Source organism: Oryctolagus cuniculus, chromosome 12, assembly GCF_964237555.1.
Source record: "Oryctolagus cuniculus chromosome 12, mOryCun1.1, whole genome shotgun sequence".
NCBI lineage: Eukaryota > Metazoa > Chordata > Mammalia > Lagomorpha > Leporidae > Oryctolagus > Oryctolagus cuniculus.
In genome coordinates, this window is record NC_091443.1 from 12,068,140 (window position 1) to 12,090,851 (window position 22,712).

At 48.2% G+C, this 22,712-nt stretch overlaps 1 protein-coding gene and 1 long non-coding RNA gene across 11 annotated transcripts in view; one reads left to right on the forward strand and one right to left on the reverse strand.

Moving 5' to 3' along the window:
- Positions 1-3,173: 3,173 nt before the first annotated feature.
- TRPM1 (transient receptor potential cation channel subfamily M member 1) overlaps positions 3,174-22,712 on the reverse strand; it is a 128,107-nt gene continuing 108,568 nt past the window's right edge. For 6 of the 8 annotated variants that reach the window (XM_070053538.1, XM_070053537.1, XM_070053535.1 and 3 more), the window contains 4 exons: positions 22,489-22,633; positions 19,691-19,893; positions 19,102-19,234; positions 3,174-5,387 (listed from right to left, as the gene is read on the reverse strand). In XM_070053538.1, the coding sequence (XP_069909639.1) occupies positions 4,124-5,387; positions 19,102-19,234; positions 19,691-19,893; positions 22,489-22,633 (1,745 nt within the window). In that variant the 3' untranslated portion in view covers positions 3,174-4,123. Of the gene's footprint in view, positions 5,388-17,310; positions 17,627-19,101; positions 19,235-19,690; positions 19,894-22,488; positions 22,634-22,712 lie in introns of those variants that run through there. The other 2 variants (XM_070053540.1, XM_070053541.1) reach the window with 2 other exon arrangements.
- Positions 19,893-22,712, forward strand: part of LOC103351284 (uncharacterized) — a 38,829-nt gene continuing 36,009 nt past the window's right edge. For all 3 annotated transcript variants that reach the window (XR_007910356.2, XR_001795119.3, XR_011380563.1), the window contains exon 1: positions 19,893-21,004. This is a non-coding gene — a long non-coding RNA (uncharacterized lncRNA). The remainder of the gene's footprint in view (positions 21,005-22,712) is intronic.

Below are 22,712 nucleotides of genomic sequence, written 5' to 3' on the forward strand. Positions count from 1 at the left end.
CTCACTGATCTTTTTAGCTGATATAACTCACTTAGGTGTGTCCCAGTGTTTGGGTGTTATGAGGGGAAAAAAATCTTTTCTGTTTTGTTTCCTATTATATTTGACACAGAACAGACATTCTCTTCTGAAACAGTTCTACGTTAGATAATTGAACATATACAGTGCTGAGGGTTAGATGTGTTCCCTGAAGGTCCCTGGGTGGAAGCTTGGTTGGGGTTCATGTAATGGAAATGTGGCCAGGTTGGGAGTGGGGGAAACTTTAGGAGCTGGGGCCTGGAGACAGGACGTTCCTGTCCCTTCTTCACCCTCACTTCCTGTCTCACCCAGCAATCTCTCCCCCTGTCACTCACTCCCATCCTTGTGACACCTTCCTTGTGACATGACTCAGCCAAGAGGACCCTCTTCAGAGACCGAATTAACAGGGCCGCTCAGTCTTGGGCTTTCAGCCTCCAAAACTGTGAGCCAGGTAAACCTTTGTAAATTAGCCAGGCTCAGGTATCCTGTAGCAACAAAAAATAGACAGTTGGATATTTGTTCCCAATATTTGGTTCCCCGCATTTAGACAAAATTGTAATGACATTGGGAATGTGATGTACTGATTTAAAAATATGTAATTACAAGCTCTGTGGCGCAGTGCCCTACATCAAACACCCTCAACATTTGAGCAGTGCTGAGTTGGTCTAGCACACAGATAGCTGCATGGTGTCATTTGACACATGCAAGAAAGGTCTCGGGATAGCCGGCTTGGCCACAGGTCCTGGAGTTCCACCATAGATGAATGTCCATTGAAAATGGTGCATCAGCAGTCCCTTTCAGGGTCTGGCATTGTGCAGCAGCTGGTTAACTCCTGCCTGCGGCACCAGCATCCCATATGGGCTCCAGTTTGAGATCTGGCTGCTCTAATTCTGATCCAGCTCCCTGCTAATGTGCCTGGGAAAGCAGTGGAAGATGGTCCAAGTGCTTTGGTCCCTGCACTCATATGGGAGACCCAGATGAAGCTCCTGGCTTCCACCAGGCCCAGCTGGGCCATTGCAGCCACCTGGGGAGTGAACCCAGATGGAAGATCCTTCTCTCCGGCTCTCTCTCTAACTCTACCTTTTAAATAAATAAAATAAATCTTTAAAAAAGTCTCTTCCAACTAAAACCTAGGTAGGTTTCACACACTTTAGTGATATGGAAGGGAATGGGACATGGGTTCCCATACTTGAGCAAGGTGGGGCATTTGGGGGAACCAGGCGGGAATAGGTGAGCTGAGATTTTCAGAGCCCTGCATTGTAACTCCACACCCCTCACCTGTCAGTCCCGCATGCCCACTTTCCTACGATGCACCTGTATCTCTTCCAGGACCAGGAAGGTGGAGAGACGTAACGAATACGTGGACATTAAACCCATGTGGAGGCACCATTAAGCACCTAGAGAGTCTCATACACACTGAACTCCACCCCGTTTGTGTATTCAGTTAGGGCACTGCCCCCATCTCAGAAAAGATGTGGGAGGGGCTTGGCCATGTTGAGGAATCCTCTGACTTCTCACAGGCAAGTCCCCAGCCCGCTCATGACAGGTATCTCTGTGGGCGGCCCACACTCCACTCATGTGGGTAGATATTCACACTCTCAAAAAAATCCTGTTCTTGCTAGTGCACTAGATTTATGCCCCTGCTTTGAGTTGTTGTCTCTATGGGGGCAGAGATAAGATTCATAAATATTAATAAAGATTAAGACATCGAGACCCAGACAGGAGAGCCCTCAGGAGGGGGCTGTGTGGTCGAGGCACAGAGAGGTGGAGGACTCCAGAGAAGCTGTTCCTTCTTCAGAGCGGCCTGTCGTGTTGTCGCGGGTTCCCCAGCTGCTTCTGAGAAACCTTTGCCCCTAGAATATGGCAAAAGACTGGATGCTTTTGGGGGGCACCCAAAGGAAACGCTTATGAATCAGATAAAATGGAATGTGCCGTCTTAGTGTAGCAATGTGAAAACAGGGAATAGTTTTATTAAAGAAGTGTATTGTTTATCAAATGCCAGACACACACACACCCTGCACCCTAGCCTTTTTTGGCAAATTCAACCCAGTTCAGGGATTCTAATCTGTTAAATGCTCAGTCTCATTCCAAGGAAAGATGCCATCACGTGTAGGTATTGGGCCACTGCTGTGCAATAGACCACGGTCTCCCTCTCTGTCTCTATCTCCCCCGTGTCTCTATCTCTTCCCACCCCCACCCCCTCCGGCCAGTTCATGGTGGTGTGACAGTCTACATATCAGGTGAGAACAGGAGCGAGCGTCTCCTTTTGTATGATCATTGTCCATTTCGGACTGAGACCTCTCCTACCCTTCCACCACCAATTCCTGGATATTGACCCAATGTTTTTTTTTTGTTTGTTTTTGTTTTTTTTTTCAGGCAGAGTGGAGAGTGAGACAGAGAGAGACAGAGAGAAAGGTCTTCCTTTTTGCCATTGGTTCACCCTCCAATGGCTGCCACGGCCGGCACGCTGCGGCCGGCGCACCACGCTGATCCAATGGCAGGGCCCAAGCACTTGGGCCATCCTCTACTGCACTCCCTGGCCACAGCAGAGAGCTGGCCTGGAAGAGGGGCAACCGGGACAGAATCCGGTGCCCCGACTGGCACTAGAACCTGGTGTGCCGGCGCCGCTAGGCGGAGGATTAGCCTATTGAGCCGCAGCGCCGGCCGACCCAATGGTTCTTTCTAGGTGCTTTGCTGAAGTTAACAGCTGGTGGTAACTTCAGGCAGGAGGCACCTGCTGTGCGCTCCAGAGAAAGAGACACCTGAGACCTCCAATAAGGTGCTCCTGGGAGATTGTGAGCACCCAAGGTCTCAGTCTAGCCTCTGCTGTAGCCAGAGAAGACCCCTTCCCACCCCCTCTCATTTTGGATAGTCAAGAGTGGTGGTGGTGGTGGTGGCGTGGCCCCCTGGGACGTCTGCCTGGGGGGGCCTAGTACATGGTGGGTGTTTGAACTTCAACTCGGAGCATTCACCTTGCATTCTTTTTTTTTTTTTTTTTTTTTTTTTTTTTTTTTTTTTGACAGGCAGAGTGGACAGAGAGAGAGACAGAGAGAAAGGTCTTCCTTTGCCATTTCACCTTGCATTCTCAGGCGTGAGCATAGCCAGGGGTACATTTAATTCACGTTTGCTGTTCAGGACTATATGACAACAAGAAAATGTATCTTGCACACTTTATTTTTACACATTAACAAAACTCTTGGCCACCCTAAGTTCTAAGAGTGTGCTGTTGGATATCATTGGGCATCCCCTCCCCCACCCTGTTGTGTAACTTAAAAACACTGAGACATAAAACAAACAAAAAAGCCCCATAAAGAAACATCTGCTGTTTGTGGCTGCTCCCCACATCTCCCTTCTTGCACCTTATAATTCTGTTTTCCAGCTCCCCATCTCCCCACGCCCCTCCTTTTCTTGTGTTTTGCCTTCTCTTTAATTCTCTGTCTTACATGGTTGCTTGCTCTTTAAGTGACCTGCTGGAGGCTCATGTGCCCGCAGGCACTTCTTAGGCTATTTGGTAATACAATCTTGTACACTGATGAATCAGTCTGTGTGCACTGGAGTATTGTCACTTTCGTTTGATCCTAACCTAACTAAAACAAACAAACAAACAAAAAACTACTAACATATGCTAACAAAATACGACTTTAATTCAGCCCATTACATTTTAACTTCAGTCAAAATTTCTAGGTTTTAAAAATGAAAATGTGGAGCCAGCAATATGGTGCAACGGGCTAAGACATTGGCCTGCAAAGCCAGCATCCCATATGGGCGCCCGTTTGAGTCCCAGCTGCTCCACTTCTGATCTAGCTCGCTGCTAAGGTGCCTGAGAAAGCAGTGGAGGGGATGGCCCAAGTGCTTGGGCCCCTGCCCCACGTGGGAGATCTGGATGGAGCTCCTGGCTCCTGGCTTCAGCCTGGTCCAGCCCTGGCTATTGAGGCCATTTAGGGAGTGAACCAGTGGATGGGAGATCTCTCTCTCTATATATAACTCTGCCTTTCAAATAAATAAATCTTTGGGAAAAAATGAAAATGTTTTCAGTGATATTTGGATGACCAAGGGGGGACCTTTTAGTGGCTCTGATTTAAAAAAACACACACACACACACAACGGGTTAGCATTCAGTTTCTGGGGAAGTTTTCTCTTGCTTCACCTTTGGTTCTTCCGTCGTAACTCCAGATACAACGACCAAGTTGGTCACACTGCTGGCGTGGCCTGGCCTGTCTAATCTGTGCTGGAGGGACCTCACGCCCCTTGGGTGGCCATGTAAACTTTTGGACCTGAGCGACGGGAATCCCAGAGTTTGCTCTGGTTTCACAGACAGCAGGTTTCCCTTCCCAGTCCTGTCGGTGACTGCGAGGGATAGACGGGCGATTCGAGGGACTGTCTGAGGCGCACTGTTCTCGTCTTCGGTGTCTGTAGACTGCTCTCTCTGCTCGGCTTGCACTGCAGCTTCCGACACGATGGCAGGGATGTCCGTGCTGCGCGAACGCGTGATCTTTTGCACCTGGTACTTCCATTCTGTCGTCCACTGTTGCGCTGCGGAGGGGCACGCTTGGTCCATGATGGAGCTGTACTCTGCACTCCACTGGTTAACGCCGCTGACCAGCTGTCGTCCATGGGAATAGATGAAGCTTCTGGACTTCACTGTTTTGCAGGCATTGAACGTTTCATCTGGGTTATAGCGTGTGACTGTGGTTTCTTCCAAGGGATAGGAAATGCTGCCTTCTATTTTTGTCGTTTCCACTGTCAGCTGAGTGTTTTGAAAATCTGATTTGTTCTGCCCATGCCCGACATCTGTTTGATTTAAACTTGGGGAAGCAGTTTCTTCTCTTTTAGGGTCCGCCTGCCTTTCATCTTCTGTTGAAATCCCGATATCTGGACCTAATTTGGGCTCTGAAGTGTTCTTACCGTCGGCTACAACCAGCCGACTGCCATCTGGTGCCGCAGGCGTGCCTGACGGCAGGTGAAGGCTGCCCTGCCGTTCCGGGACGAGGTGCGTCTTCACATCCTTCTCTTCCTTCACACGGAAGGAACAGGCTCTTTTCCTGAATCCTGGCCCTGGAGACATGGAGAGAGACGGGTCCTCAAGCAGTAGCTCCTCTCCATTGAAATGATACCGACACATGCTGTAGCCGTCGGCGCTGTTGACGCTGCTCTGCCGGAGCAGGTAAGTCACATCGCACTCAGAGGAAGCCCGCGACCGCGTCTGGGTCAGCTCAGCCTTGTCGATCCCGGCAAGATTTTCCAGAGCATTGACCATTCTGCTGGATAACTCTTCCAGCTGAGAGAGCCGAAGGTCAACCGTCTGTAGGGACGTTTTCATAAAATTCTCTCTTTCATTGATTTCTTCCAACCTCATTGACATATTTTCAACTCTGGTGAACACAAAAGGATAGACGCATTAAATCGGGACTCGCTGGATATTAAAAATCATAAGATAATGTCATTGTTGTGTGAGTTTTTAGTCTTCTGAGGATCGTGGAATCTGTTGGGCATCCTTGCCAACCTCACATGCCCCTGCTAGCGCCACTAAACTACCCTGAGGGGTCAGAGAGTGATGGCAGGGATGAGTGACATCTGTGGAGCTGACATTCACCAGTCATCCTGTTAGGTGTGTTCACCACAAGTGCTCACTGAGTTACCACTCCAGGTTCTCTTCATCCTCACCGCAGCCCTAGGAGGTAGGCAGTAATGTCATCTCCATCTTACAGATGAGAACATCAAGTCACATGAAAGCCAGTAATTTGCCCAAAGGCCCACAGTCAGTGAGCAGTGGAGCTGGGGCGTGAGCACACCGCGTGGCTGTGCCGTTTGCGCCTGTGCTTGTCTCCTGGCTGGTACATCACACAGACTCTGGTAATAAAGAAAGGTACAGTCCTGACTGCCCTGGGAATTCGCTCTGGGACCCCACATTCCCAAAATTCAAGCTCATTACCTAAAATGGCCTAGCATTTACATATAATCTCTGCACACCTCCTATATATATTCAATAATCTCTAAATTACTTACTTGTAACACCTAAAATGAGGCTACTTCCAAAAGTTCTCTGAAAATAGAATTAAGAGCTAAAGGGTTTTTTGGTACAAAAGTCTTGAAATTCATGGAAAGCTTTCTCGTAATACACATTTTCTATGAACTTTTTAAAGAACCTTCATATAGTGTAAATGCTATGCAAATAGTTATTTGCTGCATTGTTTAGGGAATGATGTCAAGAAGAAAATCAGAACATGTTCAGTACAGGTACAATATTTTTTTCAAAAATTTGCAATCCAAGTTTGGCTGAATCTGTGGATACAGGACCCTGATGACAGGGGGTGCCGACTGCTCCTGCACTTGGTTTTGGAGTTTTGATTACACCAGCAATGAGTGGTTATAACTAAATAAATACATTTACATCTTGTCTGAAGTTCAAGGGATTCAGACATGACATGTTAATGGTTCAGATTATTAGTACTTAAGGGATGATAGGTAATGTTTGTCTGAAGAAACAGTAACTTTAAATTGTTCTTTATTCTTAATGTTTAGTATTCCCATAAAGAAAGATCATGACAGGGGCCGGCACTGTGGCTCATTCAGTTAAGCCGTGGCTTGCAATGTCAGCATCCCACATGAGTGCAGGCTGAGTCTCAGCTGCTCCACATCCAATCCAGCTGCTTGCTAATGCACTGGGAAAGCAGCAGATGAAGCGCCAAGCTACACCCACGTGGGAGAGCCAGATGGGGTTCCAGGCTCCTGCTGGGCCTGGCAGTCCTGTCTATTTCAGCTGTCTGGGGAGTGAACCAGCAGGTGGAAGATCTGTCTCTCTCTCTCTCTAGCTCTGCCTTTCAAATAAATAAATAAATTTTTAAAAAGAGATTGCAGCAGATTATAAATGCCTGCCATTATATTATTTTAAAAAAGAAGAAAAAAAAAAGAACTCTTAGAAGACCAGTCAGCAGCTTGTGAAGCCATTGTGTCTCCTGGGCCCAAATCCTCTGGTGGAGACCTCGTTCTCTAGTTCAGCATGTACAGTGTGTGTTCTTTCGGCGTGCTCATGAAATTTCACTCTAAGAGACAGTGAGGGGTGCCCTGGACCAGGTTTGCCTTCTCAAAGTTGACTTAGTCCCAGGGATGGGGATGGGAGTTCCGGCTCCCAGCCAGGCAGTGTGGTGGTCAGTTCCAGCGGGTTCATCCCGAGGTGAAGACAAATCCTTCAGTCTGACTCTGTTCTGCCTCCGTCGCCTTCCACCTTCCTCAAGAGTACAGACAGGCTCTAGAGTCCCATAGCTCACACTGCAGTCTATTTCAAGCAGGTCTTGGCTGCCCTTTCTACCTGCCCTCCCAGTCCATCCCTGGTCCTGGTGCGCTCCCCTGAGCCCTGAGCCCGGCCTGCTGCCGCCCTCTGCTGCACCTGCCCTTCTTTGCCCTGCACTGTTCTGCTCTGAGCCCGACCATCCCTGCGCTCCACATCCTGTGCTTCTGCCCTGCCTTGCCCCGCCCCTCCCAGAGGTGCTTTTGCTCGCGCCCCTCTCGCCACTCTCGCTGGCCCCAGTGACAGCTGCACTCCGAGGTATGGCGGGATCCTTGGCCTCTAATCTTAATCCTTTCCTTGGAGAACTATTTATACGGCCCCTAGGAAACCACATCATTTGAACAGGAAGGGTCTGGCTTCCTGGAGCTTCACCCCCAGGGAGACAAGGCCTCCACGTCTGGGAAGGCCGGCTCTCAGGCTCCGGCTCTCCCCGTGTTTCAGCGACCTCTGAACTTGCCCCGACTTCTGGGAAGAGTAAAATCTCCTTGATGGAGCACATATCTTCCCTCTCAAATATTGGATACTTCTCTGCCTGCTTTTCCCCTTATTAGCTAATTTGTATAACAACATTGCCAGTCAGACACATAGAAAGGAAACCTCCAAACCGCTGGATCTTGTGGTCTTCCTTGCACTTCCCCCGCCTCTCCCCAGCCCTACACTGACTCAGTTACCAGGCTCTGCTGGGGGACTCCTCTCTTGGCATCACAAGTAAAGCTGTGGGAGAAGCAGTGCTTCACTGTGCGGCTTAGGTTAAGAAAAATTGTCCCGTGGCTTGTTCCAAGCTCATGGAACAGCTGGGAAGTGGAGACAGCAAATTTTAAATGGCTACACCAAGTCAAGGAGGGATCTTCAAAAAAGTTGATGGAAAATTTTGCATAGAATGTGGATTTAATCAGTTTTTAATTTCATTTTTGAAGTCCCCGTGTGTGTGAAACAAGAAAGAGAAGGCCGGCGCTGCAGCTCACTAGGCTAATCCTCCGCCTAGCGGCGCCGGCTCACCAGGTTCTAGTCCTGGTCGGGGCGCCGGATTCTGTCCCGGTTGCCCCTCTTCCAGGCCAGCTCTCTGCTGTGGCCAGGGAGTGCAGTGGAGGATGGCCCAGGTGCTTGGGCCCTGCACCCCATGGGAGACCAGGAGAAGCACCTGGCTCCTGCCTTCGGATCAGCGCGGTGTGCCAGGGCCGCAGCGTGCCGGCCGCGGTGGCCATTGGAGGGTGAACCAATGGCAAAAAGGAAGACCTTTCTCTCTGTCTCTCTCTCTCACTGTCTACTCTGCCTGTCAAAAAAAAAAAAAAAAAAAAAAAAAAAAAAAAAAAAAAAAGAGAGAGAGAGAGAGAGAGAGAGAAGAAAATGTGGTAAAGGTCACAGGTATCTGACCTGGTAGACAGAAAGGACAAACAGTGAGCCAGCTCCTTTCTTAGCCATGTTCTGTGACTCCCCACAGTTACTTCACACATGCTTCTCAGACCTTGGCGCCCACACAAAGAGTGGTTTCAGATGGCAGCTGCAGACCCTCTAGAGATCAACCTGACAAGGGTCCCATATCTGCTTACACCCCCTGGGGCAGGCAGCCACAAAGAAAGCCCATCATTCGTACAGAGCTCCTGTGCAGCATGATTCATCAGCAAACACAGGCGGGGTTAGCTTCCTAAGTTTTAGCTCAGTTCACCTTAGGACAGGCTGAAATACTTTCCACACAAAATAGAAGACAAAAATATTTGCTTGATTTACTTTTAACTAGGATGCCCTGTTAAGGATCTATTTAGGGATGTACAATAACACACTTCGGAGGACTTTTGGGTTGTTCCCCTTCTTTTGGGAGAGGGGAAAGTTTGAAAAGAGCTGCTATAAACATTCACGGACAGGTTTTGTGTGAACATAAGTTTTCATTTCTCTGCTGTAAACACCTTGCAGTTAAATACAGCAATAAACTGCCTAACAGCATGTTGCCCAGTGACAGGCTGCATATAAGACAGGTCCTCAGAATTCATAATGGAGCTGAAAAATTCCTATTACCTAGTGACGTCACAACCGTAACATCTTAGCACAATGCACTGCTCATGTGTGGCTGTGTGTGGTGGGGTCGTTGTAACCATCCCTACAGCACTGCCAGTCGTGTAAGAGTATGGCTCCTACAGTTACTTGCTACTGGTTATAATCACTCATTTGTGTATTTACTGTACTGTCCTTGATTCATAATTTTATAGTAAATTCCTTCCACTTATGAAAAAAAAGTTTCACTGAAAACCAGTGTGCCACTCGGCACCATCAGCAGCCTCACACAGCTGCTGTGTGCCACGTCTAGACTACGTGGAGAGGTGTGTGGAGCGACTGACCACCCCACTGTTTAAACAGCTTCTGACTCTGCATGGGACTGATGGTTCTAGGTGTTGTGTATGTTTGATTTCCTAAGAAATTGCTAAGCCGTTTTTTCAGAGTGACTGTACCATTTGCTCATTCCTCCAGAAGTCTGTGTGAGTTCTAGTTGCTCAACATCTTTCTTGGCTATTGGTAATATTGGTATTTTTAATTTTTTAGTCATTGTAATAAGTATGTAGTTGTGTCTGATCATGGTTTTAATTTGCATTTCACTCATAGGTAATGATGTTGAATGTCTTTTCGGGTGCTTGACAGTCTCAAGTTCTTTCCAGTGAGAATATATTGAAATCTTTAGCCTATTTTTAGCCTACTTTTAATTGAGGCAATTTGTTCTCCTTATTGATTTTTGAGAATTCTTTTTTTTTGACAGGTAGAGTTTTAGACAGTGAGAGAGAGAAAGGTCTTCCTTCCATTGGTTCACTCCCCAAATGGCTGCCATGGCCAGCGCTGCGCCGATCCGAAGCCAGGAGCCAGGTGCTTCTTCCTGGTCTCCCATGCAGGTGCAGGGGCCCAAGGACTTGGGCCATCCTCCACTGCCTTCCTGGGCCACAGTAGAGAGCTGGACTGGAAGAGGAGCAGCCGGGACTAGAACCGGCGCCCATATGGGATGCCAGCACCGCAAGCGGGGAATTAACCAAGTGAGCCACGGTGCCGGCCCCAGAGTTTTGAGAATTCTTTGGTTGTGTTGCGTACAAGTTATTTGTCAAATGTGTGACTGGGAAACGTCTTCTCCAAGTCTGCACCTTGTCTTTTCATTCTCATAGCAGTGTCGTTTGCAAAGCAAAAGTTTGTCATTTTGATGAAATCCAGTTTATCACTTTTTCTTTAGGGACTATGCATTTGGTGTCATGTTAAGAATGCTTTGTCCATTCTCAGATCCTGAAGATAATCTCTTATATTTTCTTTTAAAAGTTTTATAGTTTTGTGTTTTATGGTTAGATCTATGACCGTTTTTGTCAACTTTTGTATGTTTTGAGATAGATTTTTGCACAAGAGTGTCCAACTGTTCTAACACCATTTGTTGAAGACTATCCATCCTTCACTGAATTACTCTTGCAATCTGGGGGAAAGTCAGTTGGCTCCATTTAGATAGATCTACTTCTGGACTTTCTGTTCCATTCCATTTGTTCAGGTGTTCAACCTTTCACAGATGCCACACCATCTTCATTAGTATAGCCAGATAAGAAGTCTCAAAACTCGGTAGGGTGATTCCTGTGATTTTATTCTTTTCAAAATTGTTTGAGACAGTCTAGTTCTTGTACCTTCCCATGCCACCTTTTAAAATCAGCTTACCTCTATCTACAAATTAACCTGCAGGGATTTTGCTTGATATTGTGCTAAAACTATAGCTCAATTTTGGGAGAATTGACATCTGTACTATATTCGTGTAAACCCAGTGAATCACTATGGCATGTCTTTCCATTGATTTGATTCATCTTTGGTTTCTTTCAGCAATATTTTATAGTTTTCTGCATACAGATTCTATGTGTGTCTTATTAGGTTTATACTTACGTACTTCTTTTTGTTGGAGCTCTTGGAAAATGTTATTTTTTTGGGTGTCCAATTATATGTTGCTACTATATAGAAATAAGACTGATTTTTGTGTGTTACTTTAGTGTTCTGTAGCCTTGCTAAATCTACTTATTACTTTTAGGAGGCTTTTTGTTTGTTTACATTTTAAAAAATTTTTTTATCTGATTTTTCTGTTTACACAGTTGTGTCATCTACAAACAGGAATGGTTTTAATTCTTTTCAAGACATATGTCTTTTGTTTCTCTCACTTGCCTTACCCACTCTGGCTAAGACCTCCAGTACATTGATAAATAGCAGTGGTGAGAGTGATAGAGCACCTTCATTTACACGAATTTCATTTATCTCTCACAACGCTACCATGCTACGACTATCATCATTATTGTTTTAGGCACCACGGCTGACAGATGCAGGATAAAGAGGAGCCGGTGGAATAACTTCATGCCTAATATAATCATGGGCACATCTTAAAGGGGACCCTGAAGCTGACAGCATGCTAATCACAAACAATCTTTGTTCTTCTCAAAAACAAAGCAAACATACAAAAATAGTAAGGCCATGGAATGTCAGTTGGAAATTGCTCCCTGAACTGTAAATGCTACCCAAGTCTCAAAGGACACAATTATGTGAGATAATGTACTGCAGATCTTCTCTGTGTCTTGGTGTATCTATAATTAAGGGTATTTGTTTTTGAATGTGGTACCCTAAAACCTTAAAATAATTCAACAAGAAAACCTTTTTGTTAAGGAAATATAGCTAATGTTTTCCATTTCATTCAAATGTTAGCACAGCAATATATACATTTGAGGAACTTCTGTAGTAGCTTCCGAGAGAATGCCTATGTGTGACGTAACTGATAGGTCTTGTGTAGACTCTTGTCTGCTGAATGTAAGCCACGAATTCATCCTGTCACAATAGGAGTTCCCTAGGACAGGACTTAGACATTTGGAGTTGTGTAGTGAGCTACTTATTCAGTCTTGTTTTATGTGCAGTCATCTTTACACATGAAAACCTCACCCTTCACCTGCAAGGCATCTGATAAATTATATGGGAACATTTCCTTAATGATAGAGTTAAATGTTAACATAAAAACATGACGTTAATGGAGCTAGGTTCAGTTCATACTTGAAGAAACCCATGTTTCAAGCTCTCATGGTATTCTGAACTTGAGTTCTAAGGCTTCCTACCCTGTAATTTTATTCCAAATGTATAGATCGTAAAGTTGTCTAATCCACTCTAATTTTTACATCCGCTATTTTAATTTTCATGTACTTCCTTGTACTGGGCTGCCTTTTAAATTTAGTGATTATAGGGAGAACACCCAGGCCAGAATCTTGTGCTTACCTACAGAATTTGTATATGTGGAAGACTTAACGAAGACTAACAATGAAGGAACAAGACTCAAGCCTTCAACCTTCTGGCTTTCTCATTCTTTGTAAAGCCAATAGACTGAGTTACTAAAACAATATTAAGTTGGCTGAGAGTCCAGCTCTGTGCTGCCTTACATACACCCACGTGGCTGTCCCTCAGACCTCCAGCTTTCTAGAATTCAAGTCATCTAAATCATTAGCCCTTTCTGGCTATGTTCTACTTTCTGTTCTGGCCAGGCTCGGCAGTCAGCCACTAAGTGAAGCTCTTATTCATATCCTACGTTCTCTTTCCTTCTAACACAATAGCACCAATACCTGACTCGTCAAGTATCCAGGGCTAGACAGAGATCAATGGGGCCTGGAGATGATGGATTACTAGGTAGTTCAAATACTTTTGTAGAAAATAAACAAATAATTTAAAAACTCTATGGAAAATGGAATTAATTTTGGTACAAAAATCTATGGTGTTTTTTTGTTTGTTTGTGTTTTTTTTTTTTTTGACAGGCAGAGTGGACAGTGAGAGAGAGAGAGACAGAGAGAAAGGTCTTCATTTTTCCGTTGGTTCACCCTCCAATGGCCGCCGCTGCCGGCGCGCTGCGGCTGGCGCACTGCAGCCAGTGCACCACGCTGATCCGAAGCCAGGAGCTTCTCCTGGTCTCCCATGGGGTACAGGGCCCAACCTCTTGGGCCATCCTCCACTGCACTCCCGGGCCATAGCAGAGAGCTGGCCTGGAAGAGGGGCAACCGGGACAGAATCCGGCGCCCCGACCAGGACTAGAACCCGGTGTGCCAGTGCCGCAAGGCGGAGGATTAGCCTAGTGAGCCACGGCACTGGCCTAAAAATCTATGTTAATATGAGGGTACTTCAAGAAGTTCATGGAAATGAAATCAAAAGATAAATTTATTTTGGCACAAAAGATTTTTGAGATCCATGAATAGTTTTTTTTTTCTTAATACACATCATCAATGAATGTTTTGAAGACTTCCTCATATACTTATTGTATTAAATATTAAGCTTGGTGTTCAACTTCATTGAAGCCATGGGAAAAAGGAAAACACACTGGGTGACATAATTCTATTGCTTTTGGAAAGAAAGTTGAATTGCTGACAAAATTTTGTCAACAAAGATTCTTTCCAACCAATTCCTCTTTTTTTTTTTTTTTTTTTTTGGACAGGTAGAGTTACAGTGAGATAGAGAGACAGAGAGAAAGGTCTTCCTTCCATTGGTTCACCCCTGAAATGGCCGCTAAGGCTGGCACACTGCGCTGATCCGAAGCCAGGAGCCAGGTGCTTCTTCCTGGTCTCCTATGCCAGTGCAGGGCCCAAGCACTAGAACCCGGAGTGCCAGTGCTGCAGGCGGAGGACCAGCTTAGTGAGCCACAGCGCTGGCCCTCAACCAATTGCTCTTTTAAAAAATGTTCCTGCCGGCGCCGCGGCTCCCTAGGCTAATCCTCCGCCTTGAGGCGCTGGCACACCGGGTTCTAGTCCCGGTCGGGGCGCTGGATTCTGTCTCGGTTGCCCCTCTTCCAGTCCAGCTCTCTGCTATGGCCTGGTAGTGTAGTAGAGGATGGCCCAAGTGCTTGGGCCCTGTACCCGCATGGGAGACCGGGAGAAGCACCTGGCTCCTGGCTTCGGATCAGTGCAGTGCGCTGGCCGCGGCAGCCATTGGAGGGTGAACCAATGGGAAAGGAAGACCTTTCTCTCTGTCTCTCTCTCACTGTCCACTCTGCCTGTCAAAAAAAGAAATGTTCCTTTATTTTCATGTACTTGAAAGGCAGTGACAGAGAGAAGAAACAGAGGAGGTGGGTGGGGGAGAGAGAGAGAGAGAGAGGTTTTCCATCTGTTGGTTTACTCCCCAAATGCCTGCAACACCTAGGCCAGCCAAAGCCAGGATCCTATAACTCCATCTGGGTCTCCCACTTGGGTCTCAGGGGCCCAAGCACTTGAACCATCAACTGCTGCCTCCCAGGAAGTTGGATTAGCTAGAAGCTGGTTCAGAAGCAGAGGAACCGGACTCAAGACAACACACTGACAAGAGATGTGGATGTCGCAAGCAGAGTCTCACCCACTGAGCCAGAGTACCTGCCTCCCATTGCTCTTGAACCTGTGATTAAGATTGGTGAACCAAAGAAAGAACAATGTGTACAACAGTGGATTTGTAGAAGACACAGAGATGGCCTCGAAGCTCCAATAGATAGCAATACATGTTAGCAGTTATCTGGTATGATGAGAATAGAGTATTTAGGCTGACCAAGTTCTAACTTGGTCACGCTGACAGAAGTTATCTATGGAATATTCTCATCCCACAAGCCCTCTTCAAGCAGAGGGATTATGTCTGCCAACACTAACCCTTATTTTGGTGTTGCTGATGTTAGTCATTCCTCATGACACTCATGAGTGGTACAATCCTTTGCACCTTGATGCAGCTCCTTAATTAATGAAAGTAATGAAGTAAAACCAATGTTTTACTCAGAGAAATATTTGATTTCCCTTTTCAATATTTCAGGAAACAATCCATTGAGCATGGGGTAGAAATTTGTATTCAAATCAGGAGATAATGTTTTGAACCATTCATTCATTCACACACACACACACACACACACTTCATTCCTGCTATATGGAGCTGTGTAGACTCTGGGGATAAATATCATGGCAGAAAAATCCAGACATGGTAACTGCCTTTATGGAGCTTAGGGCCGGAGGATCCTGGCCTGGCCTAAGGACGGAGATGGTTGTGGAGGCTTCCCATAAGGAAATGGCATTTGAGCAGAGAACCAAAGGATGAGAGAAGAAGGGTAAGGTGTGCCGAGCAGAGGGAGCAGCATGCGCACAGCCTCTGTGGGAGGAAGGATCCTGTGCTTTGAGGACACGAACGAAAGCCAAGAAACGAAGTGCAGAGCCGGAGAGAGAGGAGATGGTCCAGGGTAAGGCTGCCCTTCCAGGCCTGAGAGCAGTGGGAACCACGGAGGGAATATCAAGGGAAGCAGACGGGGCAGGAGCACAAGACCTCCATGGAGCACAGCGTGGGTTGAAAGACAAAGACGGGCCGGCGCTGCAGCTCACTAGGCTAATCCTCCACCTGCAGCGCCGGCACACCAGGTTCTAGTCCCGGTCGGGGCGCCGGATTCTGTCCCAGTTGCCCCTCTTCCAGGCCAGCTCTCTGCTGTGGCCCGGGAGTGCAGTGGAGGATGGCCCAAGTGCTTGGGCCCTGCACCCCATGGGAGACCAGGAGAAGCACCTGGCTCCTGGCTTCGGATCAGCGCGGTGCGCCGGCCGCAGCAGCCATTGTGGGGTGAACCAACGGCAAAAGGAAGACCTTCTTTCTCTCTGTCTCTCTCTCTCCCTGTTCACTTTGCCTATCCAAAAAAAAAAAAAAAAAAAAAAGACAAAGATGCTCAGTCAAGCATCTGTAGCAATGGAGTCAGACGTGATGGAAGCTTCAACTAGTGCTGGTGACAGAGGTGGAAAGAGGGTGGGCCATGTTATAGTCATGAGGGGAGTAAATAGAACTTGATAGCTGTTGGTGAAGAAGGGGAGGGGCCACAATGATGTGCTCCTGTCCATCTTGCTCAGATAGTTGAATGGCAGAGCCTAGAGGTCAGGAGAAGATATCCAAGATTGGAAGAAAAACCATGAGTCTGGTGCCTCTCAGGCCCCGAGGTGGGCGTGTTGAAGGGCTTTGGGTTAAACACCTGCTGCAATGCTAACACTGTCTCACACTGCACATCTCCTACTGAGGAACTAAATACTGGACCTCACAAGATGTTAAAGCTTCACAATAAAACAGCTGGTTTAAGTGCTTAGAATGTAAACTTTCCAAGCATTAGGAGAGAGCCATGAATTTAGCTCCTGCACGCAGGCAGCTCAAGGCTTTCTCATACAGGAGCGTGACTGATGTTGAAATGCGCTGGGTCACAAGACGAGGAGTCACGAGGCTCTCCGGCTCAGGCGTGAAGTGGTAGCCGAATAAGGAGACAAGAAAGGACTGGTGCTCTCCTAACATTCCCGGGTCTGAATGGCGCTGCGAAGACCGCTGAGAAAGGGGCAGGGAGATCATAAATGACTAATAGTGACGCAGAAAATGAGAACCCAACACATAAAGAAGACTGGAGAAACAGCAGGAATGTCTGAGCACTCAGAAAGCAGTCACAGGTGCCTGAAGCTAGGTCCGAATCACTAATTGTTCATTCTGCTTTAGTCCTAGCTCCTCAGCAGGCCAGGTTGAGAGGGAAGGAAAGTTCCCTTCTCGCCAAACCTCCTCCTCTTTTTGTTGGGGCATTCACCTGTGAGTCAGCCCACACAAAGCCAGTAGAGGGAAATGGAGGGGCAGGAATGTGCCCCCAAGGCTCCTGTGGATCCCTGCCAAGGGAAACAGGAAGTAGCATGTTCTTGCTGCCCTGCTCACTTTCATAGCTATTTCGTGTGCACACAGCCCCCAGAGAAAAATGCGATTTGGTAGTGACCTGATAACTACATTCTTGGAGACTTGGCTCAAGAATGGTAAAAATCCAAACAATGTCAGGGGAAGAGAGAAGGGAGGGAGCCAGCCTGGAGCAGAACACAATTTCCATTGTAAATGACTGGCTAGGATTACAGCCCAGTTAATGTCTCACTAAAACGTGGAAATTTTAGATTATCGATGTGGAGTGCCTTATCTTATGTAGAGATAATTTTCCTACTTTTGAAAGCTTAGCAATTAGTGTTAACGTAGCAAATAGATGTCTCAAAGTTTCATTGAAAATGTACTTTATTGAGGCCAAAAGTTGGTGTGGACAATCCTTGAATCTGGCTCGTTGGGTTTGATTGGATTACAAAGTGAGTCAGGAGCGAGGCCAGGGACCTGCAGCTGCCAGGGGGCATCTTCCCTCCTGCGGGCGGGGCCGCGTCCACGGCCTGGACATGCCCCAGGGAGACTTCACGGTGAATCGTGCAGTCTGTTGTTAGTTGTTGGGGCCACTGATGGGGACTTGCCTGCCTTGTTCTCCTGTTTCTCCGTACGATGTGCTTGCTTCTGTGTCGGGAAGATTTCATTCTGATGCTCAAGGATCTAAGGATGCCCCAGAATCCCCTTAGGTGTGTCCTTTGCCAGGCTTTCTTCTATCTGCATGGTTAGTTAAATCCTTGGAACAATGTACTACCAATTATCAAGATCTTTAGGGACACTTGGCCTAGTGATGGGCATTCTGGGCATTCGGCCTAGTTTGAGACCCTTGTGTCCTTGGTCAGAGTGCCTGGGTTCAATGCCTGGCTCCGGCTACTGACTCAGCTTCTTGCCAATGCACACTGAGGTAACTGGGTTCCTGCTACACATGTGGAAGACTGGGATTGGGTTCCTGGCTCCTGGCTTCAGTCTTGGCCCAGTGCTGGCTGTTGTAGGCATTTGTGGAGAAAACCAGTGGACTGGAATTCTCTGACTCACCATCGCTCTCAAATAAATTCAATCTCTCTCTCTCTATCTCTCTCTCTCTCTCTCACACACACACACACACTTTAGCAAGCTTAAACTGCCTTCACTGAGTAATAAGTTTTCTCAAAAATCACGATTTAAAAAACATAGACAGGGGCCAGCGCTGCAGCACAGCAGCACAGCGGGTAAAGCCACCGCCTGCAGTGCCGGCATCCCATATGGGCACCGGTTCAAGTCCCGGCTGCTCCACTTCTCATCCAGCTCTCTGCTATGGCCTGGGAAAGCAGTAGAAGATGGCCCAAATCCTTGGGCCCCTGCACCCACGTGGGAGACCCGGAGGAGGTTCCTGGCTTCAGATCCGCACAGCTCCAGCCGTTGTGGCCAATTGGGGAGTGAACCATTGGATGGAAAACTCTCTCTCTCTCTCTCTCTCTCTGCCTCTCCTCTCTGTGTAACTCTAACTTTCAAGTAAATAAATAAATCTTTTTTAAAAAGTGCAGACAGTGGAGGTTAATTATCCCTGTCTACCCTTTATCTAGCTCAGGACAGGGCATCAGAAATGTCACTTTTTGTCCTTCCCTGTCCTGCCTTCATTCACCCGTTCTTCGATTCAAACAGTTGCATGCATGCACTCTGCACACAGCCGGCTGATGCTGACTTTGCTGGACAATGTGTAAGTCAAAGACTGAGCCTGCCTCTTGGGGGACACACATCTCACACCCGCGCACACACTCCCCACGGCTCCCAGTCTCCTGGGAGCACGGAGGAGCCGCTTCACCCCTGCCCTGGGAGTCTGGGAGGACGGTGGAGGGAGGCAAGGGGCTAGGCCGGAGGCGGCCCATCCCCAGGGGTGCGCAGGCTTGGTAAAGGCAGCGACATGGACGGCCTCACAGAAGGTGGTTTCCGCAGCTGGCGAAAGCCCCCACTTGTGGGGTGTGAGGGTGGGCGAGGGCTGTCAGGTTGGGGGGCCCCGCACCACATGCGCTAAATGTCACTTCCACCCACAGTGTACAACTCTCTCACCCCTGGGGAAGCCACGTCAAAAGGCGACGTCTGGAGTTCATGCTGCAGGGACCTGGGCGCCCCCCACCCCCGGACGCGCGACCCCGGCGCACCTCTCGCACGTGACCCGGATGCGCTCGTCGCTGGACGACTGCTGCTCGTCCTCCTTCTCCCGGAAGTGCTCCTGCACGCACTGCTCCTCGAACTCGTGCAGCCGCTTCAGCTCGTCGTCGCTGAGGAAGAGCTCTGCGGAGGGAGAGGCGGCGGCCGCGTGAGCCCCGGCCGGCTCCCGTTACCCTGCGCCTCCACCGCCTGCAGGCCGTCCCCGACTGCGCCGAGCTAAGTTACCCAAAGCCTCGCCCCAGGTCCACGTCCCAGTAATGCTGACCGACAACTCCGCGTGAGTTTTATTCATGGAGCCAAACGACTAGCATTATTTTCTCTTCCTCTTTAGATGCAACAAACCCACGCCTTGTGAGGGGAGCACTGGGTTAGCCCGTAGACAGAAATCTGCACACCCGACTTCTGAGCCCCACGAGCCGGCTCTCAGTAACACGCATTACGAAGGAGCGCGCAAGCCCGAGTAGAACCCCCCGAAACGGGAACCGCTCGGAAAGCACAGCGGCTGGCGGCCTAGTGCGGTGCGCGGGACGGGGCCTGCTGGGGACGCTGGTAAAACAGCCCGAGCAGCCCCGCGCGTACTCAGGCCTCGGTCGCGTTCCTCCTGGTCCCCCTCGCGCTTCTTGCGGCAGCGGCCGCTGAGCCGCACGACGATGATGTAGAGGTGGCTCAGGACGATCATGGGCGGGGGCAGCACCGGCCTGTCGTGGAACGTCATGATCAGCTGGTAGCGCTGGAACTTCCACACCTGGTTGGATATGGACTTGACTTCGAAGAAGGTGTTGCTTCGGAAACAAGACGCGGCCACAGTTAGTCGTTTCCCCAGCAGCCAGGGACGCACACCGCAATGAAACCTGCAGAAGTGGGCTCTCGGCGCCACCTGGTCCCGAGCCCTCCCTCCTCCGTCTGTGGACTGTCCGCGCTCCAGGACAGTTCACTCATGGAGGTAAGAACTAAGCGTCTAAGTTGCTACCAGCTACTTTCCTGAAGCACCATGCCACGGCCTGCTGACTCTCACGTTTGTGCAAACGCCATATTTTAAAATGATGAGCCGTTCAGGCAAGCACTTCAAAGTGTGTAAAGTTTCAATTCAGACGAATAGATACCTACTTTTTTGGTACTGAGTTGATTACTGAACTTATCTCATGGAAGGTGCTGTTACTCTGGACCTGGGGTAGGTACAGTCTTTGTCTTAGCTTCCAGGAAGCACACAGTTTCATTGTCTTTCACACGGGGCCTTGGGAACGGGAGTAACCCTCCCAGGAGAAGTCAGATCCTCTCCAATGCCCTGTTCACTTCCAAGATTTTAAATTTCTTTGAAGGATTTTCTTGCCTCATAGTTTTTATCTTAGAAGCTAAAGTTATTTTCAACGTTGAATATGTGTAGTTGATATATTGAGTAGATCAAGGTAAACAGCGAAGTTCTGGGAGGAACTTGATTTGAAAGTTTAAACCCTCCTCCTGCCCCAGGCCATTCTATCTTCTGCCTTGGAAAGAAGAAAATGTAGTTCATACACTAGTACAGATCAGCTCTTCTCTACCTCAGGAGACCTTCATCAAGAAATTATTTTCATGATGCCAGCATGGTGGTAAAGCAAGTAAAGCTGCCACCTGCATCCCAGAAGGGTGCCAGTCTGTTACTCCACTTCTGATCCAGCTCCCTGCTAATGTGCTTAGAAGTGGTTACCCCACTTCTGATCCAGCTCCCTGCTAATGCACTTGGGAAAAGCAGTGGAAGATGGCCTAAGTGTTTGGGCTCCTGCCATCCACATGGGTGACCGGATGAAGCTCCTCACTTTGGCCTGGCCCAGCGCTTGCCATTGTGGCCATCTGGGAAGTGAACCAGCGGATAGAAGATCGCTCGCTCTGGGTCTCCCTTTCTCTGTGATTTTCAAAGTAAGTAAATAAAGCTTTTTTTATAGAAAGAAAAAATATTAGATAAAAGACATGCTACAGTGTTAAATTACTAACCAGGATTACATTTAAATGTGTTTAAGTGTTACCTCTTTTTTTTTTTTTTAAGATTTATTTTTATTTGAGAGGCATAGTTCCAGACAGAGAGACAGAGAGACAGAGAGAGAGAGAGAGGTCTTCCCTCTGCTGGTTCACTCCCCAAATGACTGCAACGGCCAGAGCTGGGCCAGGCCAAAGCCAGGAGCCAGGAGCTCCTTGTGGGTCTCCCAAGTGGGCAGGGGCCCAAGCACTTAGGCCGTCTTCTACTGATTTCCCAGGCCATTTGCAGGGAGCTGGATCAGAAGACGAGCCTCCAGGACTCAAACGGGTGCTGCAGGCAGAGGCTTAACCTGTTACACTACAGCACTGGCCCGTAAGTGTCAGCTCTTGATTTAGGATTAAATATTAAAGTTGAGCGGCTGGCATCACGGCTCACTAGGCTAATCCTCCGCCTGCGGCGTTGGCACCCCGGGTTCTAGTCCCAGTTGGTTCTGTCCCACTTGCTCCTCTTCCAGTCTAGCTCTCTGCTGTGGCCACTGCTGTGGCCCGGGGAAGGCAGAGGAGGATGGCCCAAGTGCTTGGGCCCTGCACCCGCATAGGAGACCAGGAGGAAGCACCTGGCTCCTGACTTTGGATCTGCGCAGCGCGCCGGCCATAGCAGCCATTTGGGGGGTGAACCAACAGAAGGAAGACTTTTCTCTCTGTCTCTCTATCTCACTGTCTAACTCTGCCTGTCAAAAATAAATAAATAAAAAATATTAAAGTTTAGCAAAAAAAACCTTCAAAAATTCTATGCACTTAAGCCTAGTGAACTTCTCTGCATTTTAAAAAGTTCATGTGAGCTGGTGCCGCGGCTCACTAGGCGAATCCTCCGCCTTGCAGCGCCAGCACACCGGGTTCTAGCCCCGGTCAGGGCGCCGGATTCTGTCCCGGTTGCCCCTCTTCCAGGCCAGCTCTCTGCTGTGGCCCGGGAGTGCAGTGGAGGATGGCCCAGGTGCTTGGGCCCTGCACCCCATGGGAGACCAGGATAAGTACCTGGCTCCTGGCTTTGGATCAGTGCAGTGCACCGGCCGCGGCGGCCATTGGAGGGTGAACCAACGGAAAAAGGAAGACCTTTCTCTTTGTCTCTCTCTCTCACTGTCCACTTTGCCTGTCAAAAAAAAAAAAAAAAAAAGTTCATGTGGAAATGGGAACAAAAAATATTTGAAACTGTTCATATGGGAGCTCTTCAAAAATTCATGGAAATAAGTATTCTGAAAAAAGCATGCATGCATTTCAAAAATTTTTCACCAAAACAAAGGATCACTGAATTTCATTTTTACATGAACTTTCTGAAGTCTGTGGTCACGTGGGAGATTCGGGGGATTAAACTGAAAATCTATAAAACAAGAAAGAACAAGCACACAGACGTCAGTCATGACACATACTTGAAAACAGCGATCAGCAGGTTGACCAGCAGGATGTTGGCTACCAGGAGGTAGCAGGCCATGAGGGCTGGCGTGAGCCATGCGCCCGGGATGCAGGGGGGGAGCCTCTTGCCGTCCTCGTCATAGAGGTTTTCACCACAAGGAGCTGAAAGGGAAGGTGGTCTCTTTATGTTTGCACTTATGGGCAATGAGAAGAGCAAATATCGGCTACTTGTGTCTTTAAA